The sequence below is a fragment of the Tenrec ecaudatus genome, chromosome 7 (assembly GCF_050624435.1).
Source record: "Tenrec ecaudatus isolate mTenEca1 chromosome 7, mTenEca1.hap1, whole genome shotgun sequence".
In the NCBI taxonomy this organism is placed as follows: domain Eukaryota; kingdom Metazoa; phylum Chordata; class Mammalia; order Afrosoricida; family Tenrecidae; genus Tenrec; species Tenrec ecaudatus.
The window spans coordinates 52,686,570-52,706,357 of NC_134536.1; the positions used below are offsets into that span (position 1 = coordinate 52,686,570).

The 19,788-nt window shown below is 40.0% G+C and overlaps 1 protein-coding gene across 1 annotated transcript in view; it reads left to right on the top strand.

Moving 5' to 3' along the window:
* MCM9 (minichromosome maintenance 9 homologous recombination repair factor) overlaps nucleotides 1-19,788 on the top strand; it is a 104,957-nt gene that overhangs the window by 48,338 nt on the left and 36,831 nt on the right. Inside the window, exon 8 of the mRNA XM_075554620.1 lies at nucleotides 14,410-14,584. Within this exon, the coding sequence (XP_075410735.1) occupies nucleotides 14,410-14,584 (175 nt within the window). The remainder of the gene's footprint in view (nucleotides 1-14,409; nucleotides 14,585-19,788) is intronic.

Below are 19,788 nucleotides of genomic sequence, written 5' to 3' on the forward strand. Positions count from 1 at the left end.
AGAGCACACAAACTGATCCTCAAAATATTTATTACCTAAACCGTTAGTAAGTTAAAAATGTGAGCCAGATCAGCTCTTAACAGGGGCTGTGGACTTCTGACTGTCGCAGAGGACGAGGGAGAGCTAGTAACACAAGCCGGGAGCATATTGAATTGTTTGCATTTACTAAGGAAGAATGATTAATAAAAGGCTATGGTGTTTCTTGCACTTCAGAAGCCATCTCATTTATTCTTGACAATATTGTGAACGAAATCGTCAAACGTGGTTAATTCAGAGAGAAAATTAAGCGTTGGCTCTGGTGGAAGAGTGTTCTCGTAGAGCTCCCAGATCTTTCATATACCCTTCTTTGTACTGACCTAATAGTTTATTCTGCATGAGGCTTCATCGCCCAGTGACCTCTTTGAAAGGTAATGCCGGTCAGCCTGTGCTGCTAACTGCAAGGTCAATTGTTTGAAACCACTGTCTGCTCTACCGGAAATGATGAGAGTTCTGTTTCTGTAAAGAATTACAGTCTCGGAAGTCCACAAAACTATTTCTGCTCTGTCCTATTGGGCCTCCGTGATCACAATTGACTCGAGGACAGTGAGTTAATAGCTAGTGTGAGAAGCCTTTGTGCACAAAGCCTTGGTTCAAACCCACACAACGATTGCAGGCCTCTGTAAAGATGGTTCTCGTGGTGAGGTGCCTCTTAAGTTGGTCTCAACTCAGCGACCTTATAATAGGGCCTACGTATAACAATGAAAATCTGTTAGGTCTTGTGCCCAATGGCCCGGAGTGCCTTTCTCGTGAGAAGATAATGTTGAGTCCGTCTTTGCAGCCACTGCCTCAGTCCACCTCCTTGAGGATCTTCTGCATTTACACCGACTATGCTGTACCAATCATGATGTCCCAGAATTGGTTCCTCCTGATAATCTGACCCAAATCAGTGAGACGAAATCCTGACGTTCTCAAAGTCCTGGTTGGGGTAGTTCTCTGACGGAGTTTCTGTGATGTGGAATTAACTCTACAGTACCTAACAACTGTTGGAATGGGGGTTCAGAAAGTTTGGGAGCTTTTTGAAGCCCCTTCATATAGACACAAATGCAGTTGACCTTTGAGCAACAAGGACATCGGTGCCGACTCTCTGTGCAGTTGAAAATCCACATGCACTTGCAGTTGACTTGAACAACTGAGTTTGAACTGCACTGGGCCACTCCCTTTGATATTTTTTTCCTCCCTTCGATACTGTTACTATTGGATGAGCTCAAGTGTTCTGCGTATCCATTTAAGATACCATGTGATGTTAATAATCTCCTCATGAACTGTTCCTCTCTCCATGGAGGGAGGGCGGGCGGGCGAGTGGAGGCAAGGGGCTACCAGGTCCTAGTGACAGGAATTAACCATGCAGATATTCCCAACACCAAAACTCACCAAAATAGCAACAGAAAACATATCCACAGATAAACTGATTTGCTTGTGTTGTTCGCAGGTCAACTGCGTATGTGTGTCTGAATGCCCGTGCGTGTGGGAGTAGGGTTCTAGTTCATACGTTGCAGTTTAATTCCGAACAGTGGATGGCTGTAGCCATCAGTGGATGGCTGTAGATAAGTTCTCTAAGTAATACACTTGGCTTGGTCTCGTTTGGGTACTGTGGGAAAAAACGTTAATAAAAGTCGTGGCTTCTGGGGACATCCAGTTCAGTTCAAGGCAGTTATGGTGACTGGCTGTTGGGACTCAGGAGGGGTATTCTTGTTAGACTTTTTGGTGAAGGATACAGGGCAATTATGAGAGTTTGTAAGGAAGAAGTTCTAGGAAAACGGAAAGCTGCATTGGTGAGAAAAAAGCCAGGGAAGTCACACCAAGGAGGGTTTTTTATTTGTTTTTTCAATCCAGATACTGCACTTGCTCATTCTTTGAGGATACAAGGCTGTCTTTTGAGAGTTTCACAGGGAAACTGCCCCTTCCACCCTACTCCCGTGTTGCCCCTTCAGACTTCTTTGGGATCCCTGTGGTTGTTGGGGATTATGTCAACTAGATACCTCTGGCTAGGAGTGGAGTCAAACCTGTCAATCAAGTCACAGCCAGATGACACCTCCTTGCGGTCCTTTTTGATAAGAACAAGATGAACCGAGATGTCGCTCTCTCTGCTACTTCACCTGAGGGTGCTTGGCCCCAGGTGGGCTGCCAGCCCCTGAGAGCTGCCAGCACCTGGCCAGGTTTCCACCGACTGTGATCTTCCTGCGTTCCACATCCCCTTTCTGCATCGCGGGCCTGCAGCTACAGGAGTCAGAAGAGGGCCCAGCTGGCATTGACTGATGAATTCCATTGAATTGGACTGGGCTGGGGCTCCTTTTTTTAAAAAATCTTTTTATTAGGGGCTCATACAACTCTTATCACAATCCGTACATACATCAGTTGTGTAAAGCACACCTGTACATTCATTGCCCTCATCATTCTCAAAACATTTGCTCTCCTCTTAAGCCCCTGGCATCAGTGGGGTTCCTTTATTATGTAAAGTCACTGCTTGATATAAAGTTCTTTCTTGTACTTTTGCATTTTTTTCTCTAGTAATCTGCACTAAACTCAAAGAGCATTCAGAGGAATGCAGTTTGAGTCCTTCAAGGACGATGAAAATGAGATTTCGATGTGTTGCCCATTGAAGAGCCCAGAATTCTGGAGGGAAAGTTAGAGAGGTGGAAACACTGGCTTCAGAGGTGTATAGACCAACATAGAAACAGTAGCTTCACATTTTGATACTTTCATTTAATAAAAGTTTCTGTGGTTTTATAAAGGTTCCCTGATGGTGCTGTAGGTTAGGCATTGGGCTTCTGATAGCAGTGGTTAGGGATGCAAACCCACCAGCCATCTACAGGAGAAAGATGAGACTTCTTGCTCCCATAAAGATCGATAGTCTCAAAATCCCTGTATAGGGTTGCTATGAGCTGGAATTGACTCAATCGCAGTGGGTAATGAGTTATGGCTTTGTATCAATACTTGCTGATTGACCTCATGGATGGATGGATGGATGTATATTCCTGAATACAGATACATATAAGAGGATGACCGTTTGAAGATTGTGTTAGTCAGGGTTTATTAGAGAAACATCCATAGACAATCTCATATGTGTATAAGAAAGAGCTTTATATACAAGAGCAATTCAATATTGAGAAAACATTCTAGCCAAATCCATAAATCCGATATTAGCCCATATGTCCGATACTCTAAATCTATAAAATCCTCTTCAGATTCATGAAACATATGCAATGACACCAAATACAGGAATATCACAGGCCAGTGGATTGGAAGTCTTGTGGATCCAGTGGTGTTATAAGCATCTCAGCCCTGCCATGTGGTTCCTTCAGCTCCAAAGGAGCTGTGCTTCAGGGTAACTTCATGTGGCTTCTCAGAAATATCTCCAAGGGAGTGAGTGGGGAGAGTGTTTCCTGCTCTCCAGGGAGGGATACTAGAGTTCTCAGAATCTTCAGGAGAAGACCGTGTCCACACAGAGTCCTCATTGGCTGTCACCTGATTGACAGGCTAGACTCCACCCCTTTGCTCTTGATCCTCAAATTGACAAATGATTATATAACTACCACAAAGATTAAAAACTTGACTTCCTAGAGTTCCTGGTTTTTGCAAATGGTTAACATGCCCAAGTGCTAAGTGATCTAACTTATGCATGTTCAAGTCCACTCAAAAGCTGCTTGGAAGAAAGGCATGGAAATCTGCTTTCCCCAAAAAATAAGCCACTTGGAACCGTGTGGGGCTCAGGTCTACTTTGATTCACATAAGGTCGCCATGCGTTGGCATCACATATAAGGTGTGGCAGCCTTGAGAGGAGGGTATGCTGTTTGATTATGGCAGGCACTCGAAGAGGACGTAGAGTCCAACTCATTTGATTTATTCTGAGCCAAGCAAAATGAAGTGTAGTTTGTTGTCTGACCACTGATGTGTCACAATTAGACCAATGTTACCAAATCTCATCTTTCACATAAATAATGTGTGTTGTACATTTTTGCATACAGCTCAACTCCTGGCCTATATTTTCATCTAAGTTTTTTTTTTAATGCATGTTGCTTTCTTCAGTTTCACTTTCTTTCCCTATCCAGTGGATGTGATGTTAAGTCTTGCCTTGGTGCCTGTTAATTTGGAGGCTTGGTTCCTGGCAGCAAACCCTCCTCAGCTTGTGCTGGAGTTTCTCAAGCAGCTCTGTTACAGCAGGATCCCTTACCTGCATCATAACAACGCTTTCTTAATTGCAGGAAGAAAACTGTTTTTCTGCTTTGGAAACAGACCTTTCTGGGTGACTGGCCCCAGGTGGCCAAGGCTGGTATGCAGCTGCTTCGTGTGTGTGTGTGTTATGTTCACAGTGTTGTATGATGTTTTCTGCACCATTTGTATAAAGAACTCTTAGTTGTGTTTATGAGGCCTCATAATATCCTGGTATAATAAGAGAAGGGGGTGTATTCTGATCCCTTATATTAAAAAAATAAAATAGGTTGACGTCATTCCTGGAAGAACCAGCGGGCTGGCTGATCTTGATCAATAAACTCTTGGAGAGCAAAGTCTCATGATGAGTTTGGCCTGGGTATGGATTGAGACTGAGAGAAGGCCCCACTGAGGCCAAGCTTTTTGAGTTTGGTGTGGCCACTGTAACCGATGGTGGCGCCAGCAGAGTAGAGAGTGTCTGGGGGGATGGTTGGCCTGGCATCAGCACTAGTAAGGCATGTTGAGAGTTGAAGCTTGTCCAACCTCTGCATCAGGAATTGGCCTTGAGCTCATTGAGTTTGATTTTCTTTCCCCTTGAGTAGTCAGAGGCGGCCAGACACTGCCCCCTACCACTGTTACAGTGTGCCTCCTCTCTCCATTCATTAAGAAAAGTATTCCTGCCTGATGTTCACAGAACCCCGGTGGCACCATGGGTTCTGGGCTGCTGACTGTCACGTCAGCAGTTCAGTCTCTTCAGGCGCTCGGCAGGAAAAAGATGAAGTTTCCAGCCCCATCAAGACCTGCAGTCTCAGCAGCATGTGGAGACATTGCCGTTGTCCTGTAGGGTCATTTGGAGTCGGAGCCTACGTAACAGTAGCGGGTTCGATTTTTGTCTCGTCATTGCGATCCACTTTTATTTTGTGAATTTGTTGAAGTTAAAAGCTGCTGTATGATCTCGGGTCCATATTTGAAAGATACATTGTTGAATACCTTTTGGGTAGCTTTGCATGACACCAATCAATTTTGTAAAGCACCATAATGATCCTTATTGGCAGTCTGTTGGTGTTAACAGCATTGCATTATTTCTGGCCAAGCGAATTTGAGCGGGCGTGCTTAATAGTTGTCTGTTTCTTGTTACTACGTGTTTGTTTTGTTTTACTGGGTATTCTGGGCCCTTCCCATAGTATTCCCTCCTGCACTCCCGTTGCATCTTCCCTTCTCTGTCCTTCTCGCCCTCTGCCTCTCCGGCTCTTCTTTTCCAGAGAGAGAACTTAAACCTTGAAAACATCTCGAGGCTAACCGCTGTGTGTAGACCCGCGCCAAGGGGAACAGCTTGTCTAGCGTGTTACTATAGAGACAGACGGCATTCAGTGCAGGCCTTGGCAGATGCTAGGAGAGTGGTCTTTTTGAAATGGAGGTCTGATATCCAGGGTCATTTTAAAGAGATGAAAACTAGAAAAAATAGAAAGGAAAAGGCCTCATAAGTGAGCTAGTAGGCGGTTAATTGGTGGGGTTTGGGTTGGTAGGTTTTGTGCCTGCTAAGGACTTGAATTCGGTATCCTGAGAATCCGCTTTCATGTGTTCCTTGATGAGACTGCATGGCGATATTTGAAAACTGCAGCTTTAATCAGATAGAATTCACAAAATGTACAGTTAGCCAATGTAAAGTATACAATTCATGAATTCTCTTCTTAAACATTTATTTAAAATAAAATGTAATGTGCACTGGTCTTCAGTATATTACATTTCAGTGTATTCAGTATATTCAGCCATCACCACAAACAGTTTTGGAGTATTTTCTCACCTTAAAAATAAACCGATCCAGTGCCTTTTAGCTGTCATCTCCAACCCTTCAGCTGCTCCTCCCAATATCCCCATAGCCTCCCGGTCCCAGTTCCCACCCGCACTGCACTCAAATCAGTACCCACTCATCTCCTTTCCATTTCTCTACATCTAGCTTTTCAGGACATGCCTTATAAGTAGAATCAAGCAACTTGTGGACTTTTCTGGATGGCGTCTTTGGATGAACATAATGTCTTCAAGGTCTGTCATGGTGCATCATGTATCGAGACTTGCGCCCTCTGTTAGCACGGAGCACTCCATGGCGGCCCACCATGTTTTGTTTAGCCTCTCAGCAACGGCTGGGCGCTTGAACTGGTCCCACTTTGGGGCTATTATGAAAATGCTTCAATAATAGAAATACTACCAGTGGATGAATTGAACAAACAAAAATAAATTAGAGATTTGTTTTCTCACCTTTAAGGAGGCTCGAAGTCCCAATTCCAGGTGCGGATGAGGGGAAGCCTTTCCCTGTTGACGCTGGAAGGAGGCTCCTTCCTCGTGGAGCTTCTATTGTTGGGCCATCCTTGCCATGGCTCTCCCCGGATCTCCGTTTGTTAGCATATGTGTCATCTCGAAAGAAATTGGCTCGGGATAGACCCTTTGTAATCCTGCCATGTTAATATAACAAAGAAACCCCTTACTCAAGTGAGAGACATGGAGATTAGGATTTAGACCATTTGGTGCTTATGCAGTTCATTCAACAGTGACTGGGAAAGTTATTGTGCTGGCATTTTCCTGCGCCTAGATGGATGTGGCTTCATAAACTAACACCTTTGGGGAAGCTGCCAGGCTCTTCCCAATATGCAAAGATTCTCATTTCTCCACAGTCCGGCCAATGTTATTATGTCTTTTTTTAAAATTATATTTCATTGTGATTTTAAAATATTTATTCCTTTTGTGACTACTCATGTTGAGTATTGTTATGTACTTAATGGCTATTTCATTTGGAGAAAGACTTTTTTTTTAGTTCAAGGATCATTTGTAGGCCTTTAGGAGCGTTTTCCAGTCCAGTCTGTTGGGGACCACACCCTGGCCCCAAAGTCCACTTTCAGCATACCCTGGGGACCTTGCCGCTCCATTCCCTTGCTGTTCCGCTGCACTCCCCCAGTGCTTTGCCTCGGTGTGATGGGATCAGGTCAGGTGCAATTCCCACACTGTGTCTCCAGTGCTGTCCCCCGCAAGGTCATGGATCCGTTGGAGAAAGACCTTTTTAGATTCTTCCCCACTTTGTAATTATTTATCTTTTTATTGTTGACTTGTATTATTTCTTTATGCATTCTAAATACTCATCTCAGATATATGATTAGTAAAGATTTTTACCCTTTCTATGTGTTACCTTTTTTTGTTCTTGTTACTGTGGTGTTCTTTTTAGTATAAAAAATTGTAATTTTTGATGAAGCCCAATGTTTTACTTTGACTCTTGATTTTGTATCTCAAAACCACAATCGTATTCAAGACTACAAAGATATATGGTTGTTGTTTTTTATGTCCTCCTAAGATTTTAATCATTTTTGTAGCCTACATTTAGGTCTTTGATCCATTTGGTTTATTTTTGTATATATTATGAGGTGTAGTAACAATTCATTCTTTTGCATTTGGATGCTCAGTTATTCCAGCATCATTTGTTTGGGTTTTGTTTGTTTGTTTGTTCAAATCTATTCCCTCCCTTTTGAATGAGCAAAAATGAATTGACCATAAATATACAGGTTTATTTCTGGACTTTCGATTCTCTTCCATTGATCTATATGCTTGTACTGTTACCACACTGTCTAGATTACCATAGTAAGTTTTGAAATCAATAAGTGTGAGTTTCCAGCTTTGCTCTCCTTTTGCTAGATTATATTTGGCTATTCAGGGCCAGGGTCATGCCACATAAGTTTGAGGACTGACTTTTCCTTTTATGCAAACAAATAGGTGGTTGAAATTTTGAAAAGGATAATGTTGGAACTTACTGACAAATTGAGGTTGCATTGCTATTTTAACATTATAATTTCCAATCCAGGAGCATGGTTATATTATTTTGGATCTTCTTTACTTTCTCTCAGTAAGGTTTTGTAGTTTCCACTGTCCGTGTCTTGTGGTTTCATCGACACCATTTTTCTGTTCTCTATTTCGTGTTTCTCTGCTCTGATTTGGGTAGCTTTGGACTTACTTTGAGCTTTTTTTTTTTTTACTTCTTCAGTATGGAAAGTTAAGTTATTGATTTGAGGTCATAAGGGCAGCAGAAAAGAGACACTTGAGGCCCTGGATTGACTGTGACTGCCACAGTGGACTCTCGCAGAACAACAGTTGTGAGGATGGCACAGGACGTACAGTCTTTTTGTGTTGTGATGGGGTCACGAAGAGTTGGCACCCAACAACACGCATATCTCCCCATAATACCTTTGCTGTGTTTCATTGATTTTGTTGGGCTGTGTTTCCGTTTTTGTTCCTCTCTTTAGTATTTTCTAATTTTATTTGTGATTTCTTCTTTGCTCCATTTGTATTATAATGTGTTGCTGAATTTCAACATATTTGTGGATTTTCCTTCTACTAATGATTTCTAGTTTCATTTCCTTGTAGTCATAATATACATTGCATGATTTTAATCTCTTGAAATGTATGGAGATTTATTTTTTAGTCCGATGATGAGCACTCTACATACCCTTGAAAAGAATATGTATTCAACTTTTGTTGAGTGGAGTATTCTGTAAACATCTGGTAGGTCTAGTTATTTCAAAATGTTTAAATCTCTTATTTTCTTATTGATCTTATGTCTACGGAGTCTATCCAATATTGAATGTGGTATATTAGTCACCAATTAATCTCCCTTCTCCCTCTATGTCATGTAAATTTTGTGACTGTTCATATATGCTTATAGTTGTTACATCTTGATGACTTGAACCTTTTACCAATATAGAATGCCCCTCTTTATTTCTTGTGACTGCTCTTTACTTAAGATTGTTTGTCTGATATTAGTATAGCCATTCCAGCTCTATTTTTGGTTACTACTTGAGAATACTTTTTTCCATTCTTTCACTTTCAGCCTATTTGTTGAAATAGGTTAGATCCAAGTCACTTGAATTTAAGTGAAATAAATTTGTATCTAAAATGTTTCCTTTTGCTGACCTCCTACTTTATCAAGCATACATATAAGAAAATTGGTGCTTTTTACAATGTTTCCAAAAACACAGCATGGGTGTGTTGCAAGGTGAAGGACTAGTAAAGAAAGAATAAAATAAAGGGAGTAACTTGTAGATAACTTACAACTGAGATGGATTTTTTAAACATTCTACAAATCTGGGCTTTCAGTATTGCATGCATGTAAGTTCTGTATTGATATTTTTGTGATCTGCAAAGGTTTCTCCTTGTCTGTTGTTTGTCTTTTATGTTCATTTAACATTGTCTTTGAAAAAATAAAGCTCCATGCTCTAAGAACTAGCATTCCAAGAAAGGGGGAAAGGGCAGAAATGGATGTTACTTTCTTTTTAAAAAAATTTTTGGATGTTATTTTCTATGGGCTCTTTTCCCTTTCACCATCTTTTATTGCCCAAGGCCATCACAAAGGACTGTCTAGCTCAAGGTGAGGAGATGTGTTCCACATCTTTTCAAATACTTACTTTCCATTTGTATATCTTCCTGGTTGAAAAATCTGTTTATCCGTCTTGTAATTGTTTTAAAATATTTCATTTTTTACTTATTGAGCTTTGTATGTTCTTTATATAAGTCCTTTATCAATATGTAGGTTGTTTGCAAGAAACCCTGGTGAGTTTACACATTGAGTTGCTAATCACTAGGTTTGCAGTTCAAACCCACAAGCTGCTCCTTGAAAGAAAGATGAGGCTTTCTGCTCTTGCAAAGATTTACTGCCTAGAAACCCAGATTGGCAGTTCTAATCTTCCCTACGGAGGTATTTTGAGATGGAATCAACTTGATGGAAGTGAGTTTAAGGGTGTTTTTTTGTTTGTTTTATGTGGTTTCTAAGTATGTCTCCCAGTCTGCTGCTTGGCTTTGACCCTCTATCATTCTCTTTGATAGGACAGAAATTCTTAATTTTGATGAAAACCAACTTCTCAAAATTTACTTTGCGGAGTTTGCTTTTGTGTCGTATATAAGAAATCTTTGCCCAACTTAAGTTCGCAACAATTTCCCCCTACAACTTTAATAGTTCTACATTTTACATGTATTTATATAACTAATTTTTAATTAATTTTTTATCAAAAATGCATCTTTTTTTCATGTCTTGCCTAAGGAGATATAATTATTTCAGCACTATTTCTTTCACAAATCGTCCATTCTACATTGAATTACCTTTGCATTTTTATCAAAAATCAAGTGAGAAAATGAAGTATGGGCCATATGTTTAGATTGTCTTTTTTTTCCCCCTTATTCTAACTGTTCATCCTTTCTCCATAGTGTTGTAGTCGGTCTGGGAATCAAGTCAGTCAGTAGGTGACCTCCGACTCTGTTCTTTGGTTTGACTCTTCTAGTTCCATTGCTTCTAGATAAAAGTTTTAGAATTAGCCTTTTGGTTTCTACCCAAATTAAAAAAAAACAACAACAACCACCTGAGTATGTATATTGTGTGTGTGTGTATGTATGCATATATATATATATATGTGTGTGTGTGTTGCTGGAATTTTGTTTGATGTTTTATTGAATCCATAGAGCAATTTCGGGATAATTGAAAGTTCAACAATAATGAGTCTTTTGTGTGAACAATGGTACTCTTAGAGTACATTGTAAAGTGGGTCATTGCAGATGTAGTCAGGTTAAAATGTAACACCTTCGAATATGATAGTGGGGCAGGAGGACAGTAAAAGGAAATAGAGGAAAGAACTAGGAGGCAAAATGCATTTATAGAGATATAAATATAGGCATGTATATATGTAAATATACTAATATATATAACAATAGGTGTATAGGTCTATGTACATATATTTATATGTTAAGTATCAAAGTGGCAGACAGACATTGGGCTTGTATTCAAGCCCTCCCTCAACACAAGAACACTTTGTTGTAATAACCTGGCATTCTGTGATGCTCACCTTCCCTGAAATGATCTCTGAAGTCAAAATGGATGCAAAACCAATTTTGGTGAAGAAAGGTGATGCCTGGCTATTAGAAATTATAGCATCTGGTGTCTTAAAAGCTTGAAGTTAAACAAATGGCCATCTAGCAGGAAAGCAACAAAGCCTACATGGAAGAAGCACACCAACCCATGTGATCGTGAGGTGTTGACAGGATCAGGTATCAGGCATCAGAAGACCCTCAAACAATCATGTAGATGCGAACGACAGGGATTCAGAGTAGAGATGCAAAACCCATATATAGACAGTTGGACATCCCTTCACAGAAGGATCTCAAGGAAGGGACGAGCCAGCCAGGGTGCAGTACAGCACCAACAAAACACACAGCATCCCTCTAGGTCTCTAATGCTTCCTCTCCCCCACTATCATGACCTCAGTTGTGCCTTACAAATCTGGCTAGACCAGAGCATGTACACTGCTCCAAAAAGAGCTATCAACACAGGGAATCCAGGACAGATAAACCCCTCAGGAACAATAATGGGGTAGCGATACTATGATGATGGGGAGAAAGGGGAGGAAGGGAGAGCCAACCGCAATGATTGGCATGCATAGCCTCCCACACCACCCCCAATGGGACAAACAAAAGAAATGTGGCTGGAGGGAGACAGTGGACTGTGACAGATATGAAAATAAAAATAATTTATAATTGATCAAGGGGTCACGTGGGTGGGTGGGGGGAATAGAGGAGCTGCTACCAAGTGCTAAAATAGAAAATGTTTTGAAAATGGTGATAGCAACATATGTACGAATGTGCTTGATACAATTGATAGACAGATTGTTTTGAGAGCTGTAAGAGTCCCCAATAAAATTATTTATTTAAAAAAGTAACTTTATCATTTGATCTATTTTGACCCATTTTCAACTTGTTTCAGTTTTTAATATTTTCTGCTTTCTTTTCAATTGACGTTTTCTTTGTTCTGTTTTTATCACTGCTGTCAAGGATGTATTGTTTTTGTTTCTACTCTGTATGTTTTTCTGTATATGAAATCCGGGGTGGGTAAATCTATAGAGACAGTCACTGGATAATAATTTCTTAGGGACATGGCAGAGAATGTTGGGGAGAAATGGGAGCTAAAACAATGAGCACAGGAAAGAAGAAAATATTCCAAAATTGATTGTGGTGATGATTACACAACACTTTCTCATATGATTGAACTATTATGAATCTTTTAATCCATTCCATTAATATAGAGTAACTCTACATTTGATTAGATCTTTGATTTCTTTTATCAATGTCTTGGAGTTTTCAGCATATAGATTTTATGCAAATTTTGTCAACCATTCTACCTGAAATATTTCATTTGAAGGAATGTTATTGCAATCTGAATTAATTTTTAAATTTTAAATTCTGATTAATCATAACTAATAATATGGAAATATAATTGATTTTTATATTCTTAGTTGCATCCTATGCTTTGTTGCACTTACTGGTTCTAGTAGAATTTTTATAAATTATTTTTATTTTTTATATAATCTCTTGATTACAAATAAAGTTTTTTTTTCCTTTTCCCTCATCTTTATTTTCACCCCCTTCACTTAACTGACTAGCACCTTCAGTTTAATTTTGAATAATAGTGATGAAAGCTAATCTCTTACCTGTTCTAATTTTAGGGGTGGGAAGATTCATCATTAAGTAATTTGCTATATTTTTTTGGTAAATTCCTTTAAGAAAATTACTTTCTTTTCTAGTTTGCTGATGATTTTTATCATGGATGTATATAGGTTTTGTCAAGTGTTTGGGGGGTTTTTTTGTAGTTAATGAGATGCTTATGATTTTTCCTCTTTTTTTGCTGATATGGTAAATTACCTTAATAAATTTTTAAAAATTGATTTAACCTTGCATTCTTGGCAGACTCCACTTGCCCATGATCTATTCTCCTTTTCATATGTTGTTGGATTTGATTTACTTATATCTTATTCAGATTTTTGCATCTGTATATTTTGTTTTGGTCTATAATTTTATTTTCCTTTAATGTATCTTTATTTGGTTTGGGAATTATGACAATGTGGTTTCATTAAGTGAGCTAGGAAGTGTTCCCTTTTATAATAGTTTTGAGAAACTTGTATAGAATTAATATTTTTTCCATCAATGTTTGGTAGCCATCTCTGCCCAGAGATTTCTGTTTTAGAAGATCTAAAAATTCAATTGTCAAAGTAAATGATAATAATGAAAATTGTGTATTTATTTTTTTGATAAACTTTGGCAGTTTTTATATTTTGAAAGAATTTTACTATCTTACATGGATCATTATATAATGTTACTCATATTATCCTATTCTTTTTTTTGTTGTTGTTCTATGACTGCAGGGTCTATAATGTCCCCTCTTCCTTTTCCTGATATTTGCCATTTTTTTGTCTTTTTATTTGTCTTTTTGTTTCTCACTCATCTGGTTAAAAGTTTACAAACAATAGACATTATAAGTAATCATTATGTTTCATACACCTTTAAAAGCTTTATATGAGTCATTTTGTTTGAATATCCAAGAATATATAAGATCCCTTTTATTGTTGCGTCTCTGACATGAATATACTGAGACTGGAGGAGCCATGGTGACGTACAAGTTGAGGTGCTAACTGCAAGACCAGCAGTTCAAAACCGCTTTCTACTTGCCACTCCCGTAAAGAGTTACTGTCTCAGGACTCACGTGGGGCGATTCTGTCCTCTTCTGTAAGCTTGCTATGAGTTGATATCAACTCAATGGCAGTGTGTTTGGTTTTTGGTTTTTTTGACGATACTAGGAGACTTGCCTACATACACTCACAGCTGGAATGGTAGATACAGGATTCAAACTCAAGTCTGGTTGACTCCCAAAAACTTTGTTTGACTACTTTGGTATATTAACTGGTTTAATGGACACATCAAAATCACTAAGCCACGTGGAGGGAATCCCTCCCTCCTACTGTGACTAGAAACAAAGTTTGCTTTTCCTCCTAAGGTTATAATACCATTCTCTGTCATTGGACCCTTCTGTGTAGTCTTAGCATATGATGCAGAACTTCTTGTTATACGGTCTCCAAAGATCTTTCTGCTCCTCAATGTAGGCCAATTAGCTAGGGTTGATATAAAAAAGACAAAAGGTAGGGGAGCTTCTGGCTGCTACAAAACACGTCTTAAATTTTTCAGAATATAGGAGCTTCCTGTGACTAGAAACCTAAAGCAGTTATTCTGATACCATCTGTTCTTGGTAGACAGGAAATAGAAACTTTCACTTGATGCCCTTTTCTTTAAAATGTAGACACATACATTCCCTTCGTGGATATAAAATAGCTTTTGAAAATAAAAATGGGCATACCCTGCTTCTTTCCTCAGGCCTGACAGTAACTGCGGTGAAGGACTCTGGAGAGTGGAATTTGGAGGCTGGAGCATTAGTACTTGCAGATTCGGGTCTCTGCTGTATCGACGAGTTCAATAGCCTCAAGGAGCATGATCGAACCAGTATCCATGAAGCAATGGAGCAACAAACCATAAGTGTTGCAAAAGCTGGGTAAGAGTTTCTTTGTTCTTTAAATTTCTGAGAATCGTGAGTTTCTTTAACATATGATAGGAGAAAAAGTGAACCTTCAATACCGTATATACTCAAGTAGAAGCCGACCCGAGTATATTTGGTCCGTTCAGAATTAGCAGCTATCATTCTTCAAGATACACATTGAAATTGTTTTTCTTACTAAATTGTGGAGATGTATAGAGAAATAAAAATGAGGTAATCATGAAGGATTTTCATACTTGGAAGGTAAACATGAAGGATTTTCCACGCAGGATTCAAATCCTTTTTTCCTATTCAATAATTATTGCATGTATGCTACTATTGTATGTATGCTACTAATTGGTAGATGATCCCATGTTAAGGATTTTTTTTAATTCAAAAAGAAAAATCTTGCTTTCCCATTTTAATGCTACCTGTTTATACAGCCCAGTGAACCCCTGGTCACAGCATATGAAAACTAAATAACAGTACATATTTGCGTAAGTTGAAGCATACCTGTGTGAGTCAGCAGGATTGATGATTCATGTGAGTTGCTTGCTGTACCAGTGGGATAACAAGATATGCCAGATGCAGACAGTAATATACTCCCCCAGACCCTGAGGTGGTTAGGGGAAATCCACATGGCTGCAGAGGGTGGCCAACAAGCACCTGACTAGAGCCTAACACAGAGGAAAAGGGCAGGGCTATGTCTGCACTGATGCTATTGTTGTAGATGTGCGGAGCTTACTGATTCAGATGGTGAGTCTGCCAGCTGGGACTTCAGACAGTAATGGGCACTTGGGAGCCAGCCAAACACTGGTATATTCTATGATGGGATATAATTGTACATACTATCATTTCTGCTAGCAAAATTGGAATGGAGAAAATGATACAGCCCATAGGAGAATGATACAAGAACTAGACAAAGCTAGTGTCCAATTTATTCAAAGTACTGCAACCGGGATTGCAGTTTATACAGGTACACATTTATTCCAAGGCAAACAGGTTTAAGCATGTCTGTGCCATCAGGAAGGAGCCCAGGTAGCATATTGGTTTATGCATTGAGCTGCTTGCTCACCGCAAGGTCAGTGGTTTGAACCTACCAGTCACTGGGGGAGAAAGATAAAGCTGTCTGCTCCCATGCAGATGGGGCTGTGTGCTCCCCTAAAGGAACCCCAAGGGGCAGTTGAGTCAACATGAGTGGGATTCAACTCATTGACAGTGAAAGGAGTGCCATCAGTGGATGGCCGCAGACAGGTTCTCGCAGGCAAAGATTTGCTTTAGTCTCATTAGGGTGCCTTCAAAAATAAAGGTCCAATAAAACAGTGGCTTTCTGCTCAGTGTATCCTTCTGACCATGGATTAGGCAAATGAATAGCCTTGTCAACATGTACTATGCATTGGGAAGTGGATTGTTGCAGATGCAATTAAGTTAAAATTTAACACCCTATCATTTGATCTCCTTTATGATCCATTTAAGCTTGTTCTAATTTTTCGTATTTTCTGCCTTCTTTCAATTGAGGTTTTTCTGTTTTGCTTTGTTATTTTTGGTAGTTTATTTTTAAATTTATGTTTTTCTGTATGTAAAATCCAGGATAGGTAAAACTATAGAGACACTAACTGGATTATTTGTACCTTGCGTATGGCATGGGAGGTTGAGGGGAAATGGGAAATTAATAACAATGAATACGAGAATGAAGAAAATTTAACTCATCTTAAGAAGATTGAACTATTGAATTGTATGTGGATTATTGATTGTGGATTATATTAACTGATTAATTGTGGATTTTGAATTAATTGATATGTGGATTATATGCCAATAAAACTGTTGAGGGGACAACAAACAAAAACAGTGGCTTCCAAGGGATATCTCTTTGGCCAGTTGAATTCAAAGCACAAGCGTCAGCTCAGAAGGTTAAGTCAATTGTTTGTTTGTTTTTTATACTACAAAGGGCTAATCTTGAGAGGAATTTCGCAAAGAACACGGGACAACTATAGTGGCTTATTATGAAACATGTAAAGAAAATTGGAAGCTGAGTTGTAGAGAAAAACGCCAGGAGAGTTGTGCTGAGGAATTGTCTTCCAGCAGGACAGTGCCCCTCCTCGTTCTTGAAGGGGAGTAAGAGCTGTCCCCTGAGCATACCAGTGGTAAATCTTCTTTCCTCGACCCTACAATCCTGGTCCTATCCGTGCAGACTCATTTCCTCCGGAAAGAACATGATTTGAGTCCCTCGGTGATATCAAACCAGGTGGTTTGGTGGGGTGTGCATTGAAGCACAGAATTCTTCGGGGAAGGGGCAAAGATAGGGAAAACATGCTCATCAAGAGTGTATGAACCTTCAGAAGTATGTGGACCCTGCAAACGCTCATGAGTGACCCATCTGAGTTACGATGATTGGTCTCTCTCCAGGCAGAGCAAAGACGCATGATGAGACTTGAGAGTCACATTGGAAGCCACGGGCCATGCAAGTATCGTCTCCACAACTCTGACTCCAGGACACCAAGTGGTGCCCGACTGCTACCAACTGCTCTGAAAGGATCACATTAGAGCGTCCTGGATAGAGCGGGGGAAGTGTGGGGGAAACCTCAAAGTTATAAAAGAAACCAGGCTTACTGGCCAGATAGATCTTGGTGAACACTTTGGAATTGAGTTCCCAGGCGCACCCTGTGACTTTAGCACTCTGATCATTCACATAAAATTACAATTTTTGTGAGTCATTTAGATTTTTAACTCCAGATGGGAGGGAGTATGTTTTTATAATATTTTCACATCCTACAGTTTCCAACATCCTAAATGGAATCAGAAGTTGGGTTTATATTTTATGTATCTTTTGGGGGTGGGGGGATGGGGTGGCTGGCTGAAATCTGAGCCACTGGCGTGCGTTTAGTTCCAGATTGAAAGTGTGACTATGGGGAGCGGGGGGGGGGGGGGGGGAGGTTCACCATGACCTTATCTGACCAGTCAGCCAGGTTTCTTTTCATGATTTTTCAGGTGTTTTCCCACGTTGTTTCCCACTCTATCCAGGTGCCAAGAAAAAAGGTAGTGCTTCCACTCCTGAAGAGGGGCGGGGGTGGGGGGGGGGGCAAGGAACCCTTTTGGACCTAGGTCCAAAACCAGTCTCTTCCATGACTAGTAACAGTGTGGCTGGCACAAGGGCAAGCTTTGAGTAGCCCAGAATGTAGAACCCAGATGGTAGACGTACATGGAAAGTTGCCATGTAGGAATAGATTGGAAGGTGATGGAAAATGATCCTGGGAGAAGCAATACAGTGATCTTCAGGAAATCCTCTGTCCCACAGCTCCCCTCCCCTCACACCCCCACCCCCACCTCTCATTTTTTGTTGGGGTGATATCTTCTAAAGAAAATAAATTTAAGAAATCTTTTTCAGATTAAATTTATTTTTTCAGTTGGGAAAGAAGAATTTATAGCTTTGAGGCAAGAGAGCTAGCTGCACTTTAATTATTTTGCTACTCATATTTACAGTTAATTTTTCATGATTCCTCCTCTGTGCCATCTGTCAAATATGCAATGTGTGTGAAAGGAGTTTGCCTGAGAAAGACTTGGAGTGCTTAACTTAATGAACTAGCCCAAGAGCTTTCTTGTAGACAATGCTACTTTGTCTAAACCTAAAACATTATGCATAACATTTGTACATTTGTAGTGTTACGAATTCAAGATATAATTCTTCAAATGTTTCTATTTTGCCTAGGCTCCTATCTAGAGTTTCATATCTCTATGAATAGTGACAAAGCCAATATTTTAACCATCCTAGATTCTTTAAATTTTTATAAGAAAGCTTTTCAGAAAATTTTACTGTGTATATTTGATATCAATTACTATAATTTATGGTTGCCATTTTTGCTGTGATACTGGGCGTCCTGTCACTAGTATTTCAGATAACTATGGAAACCAGTTTTGAATAGCGTTTCTAGGCTAAGAAAAAATAGGAAAAAGAAACAAAGAGTCCACTTCTGCCTTGAGCCTCCGCCCAAGTACTCACTAACTCAAGAACAATTTGTTCTACTAACATAGCATTCTGTGATATTCGCCTTCCATGACACGATTGCTGAGGACAAATGGGTGCATAAGCAAATGTGGTGAAGAAAGCTGATGGTACCTAGCTAATCAAAAGATGTAGCATCTGGGGTCTTCAAGGCTTGAAGATAAACAAATGGCCATCCAGCTAAGAAGCAACAAAGCCCACATGGAAGAAGCACACCAGCCTGTGTGATCATTAGGATTCGATGGGATCAGGTATCAGGCATCAAACACACAAGGCAAAAGAAACAAAAAGCATATCAATGGGAATGAGGGGAAGAGCAGAGTGGAGACCCAAAGTCCCACGGAGTCAACTGGACACCCCCCTGTCAGAGCGGCCACAAGGAAGAGAAGAGCAGGTCAGGTTGCAGTATAACACCGATGAAACAAACAACCTTCCTCTAGTGCAGCGGTTTTCAACCTGTGGGTTGCAACCTCTTTGGGCGTTGAATGACCCTTTCACAGGGGTCCCCCGATTCATAACAGTAGCAATATTACACTTATGAAGTAGCAGCGAAAATAATTTTGTGGTTGGAGGGTCACCACAACATGAGGAACTATGTTAAAGGGTCATGGCATTAGGAAGGTTAAGAACCACTGCTCTTGTTCTTTAGTGCTTCTTCCTCCCGCCCCCACTACCATGACCCCAATTCTGTCTCACCAGTCTGGCTAGACCAGAACATGTACACTGGTACAGATAAGAGCTCGAAACACAGGGAATGCAGAATAGATAAACCCCTCAGGATCAATTAGGGTAGCAGTGATACTAGGAGGGTAAAGGGTGTGGAGTGGGGTGAGGTAGGGGGGAACCAATCACAATGATCGACCTATGACCCCTATACAGGGGGATGGACAGCATAAAAGTGGGTGAAATGAGACAGCAGTCAGTGTAAAACATGAAAAAAGAATAATTTATAAATTATCAAGGGTGCATGGGGAGGGGGGAAAATGAGCTGATGCGAGAGGCTCAAGTAGAAAGAAAAAAATTGTTTTAAGCTGATGACAACATATGAACAGATATGTTTGACACAATAGATACATGTATGGATTGTGATGAGTCCCCAATAAAATTTAAATTTAACAAAAAAAGTACACTTCTGAGAAAAATTGCCAGTTGAAACCCTTGTGATAATAGCAGATCATTGATAAAATGACAGCAAATGAGCCCCTTGGGTTGAAAGACACTC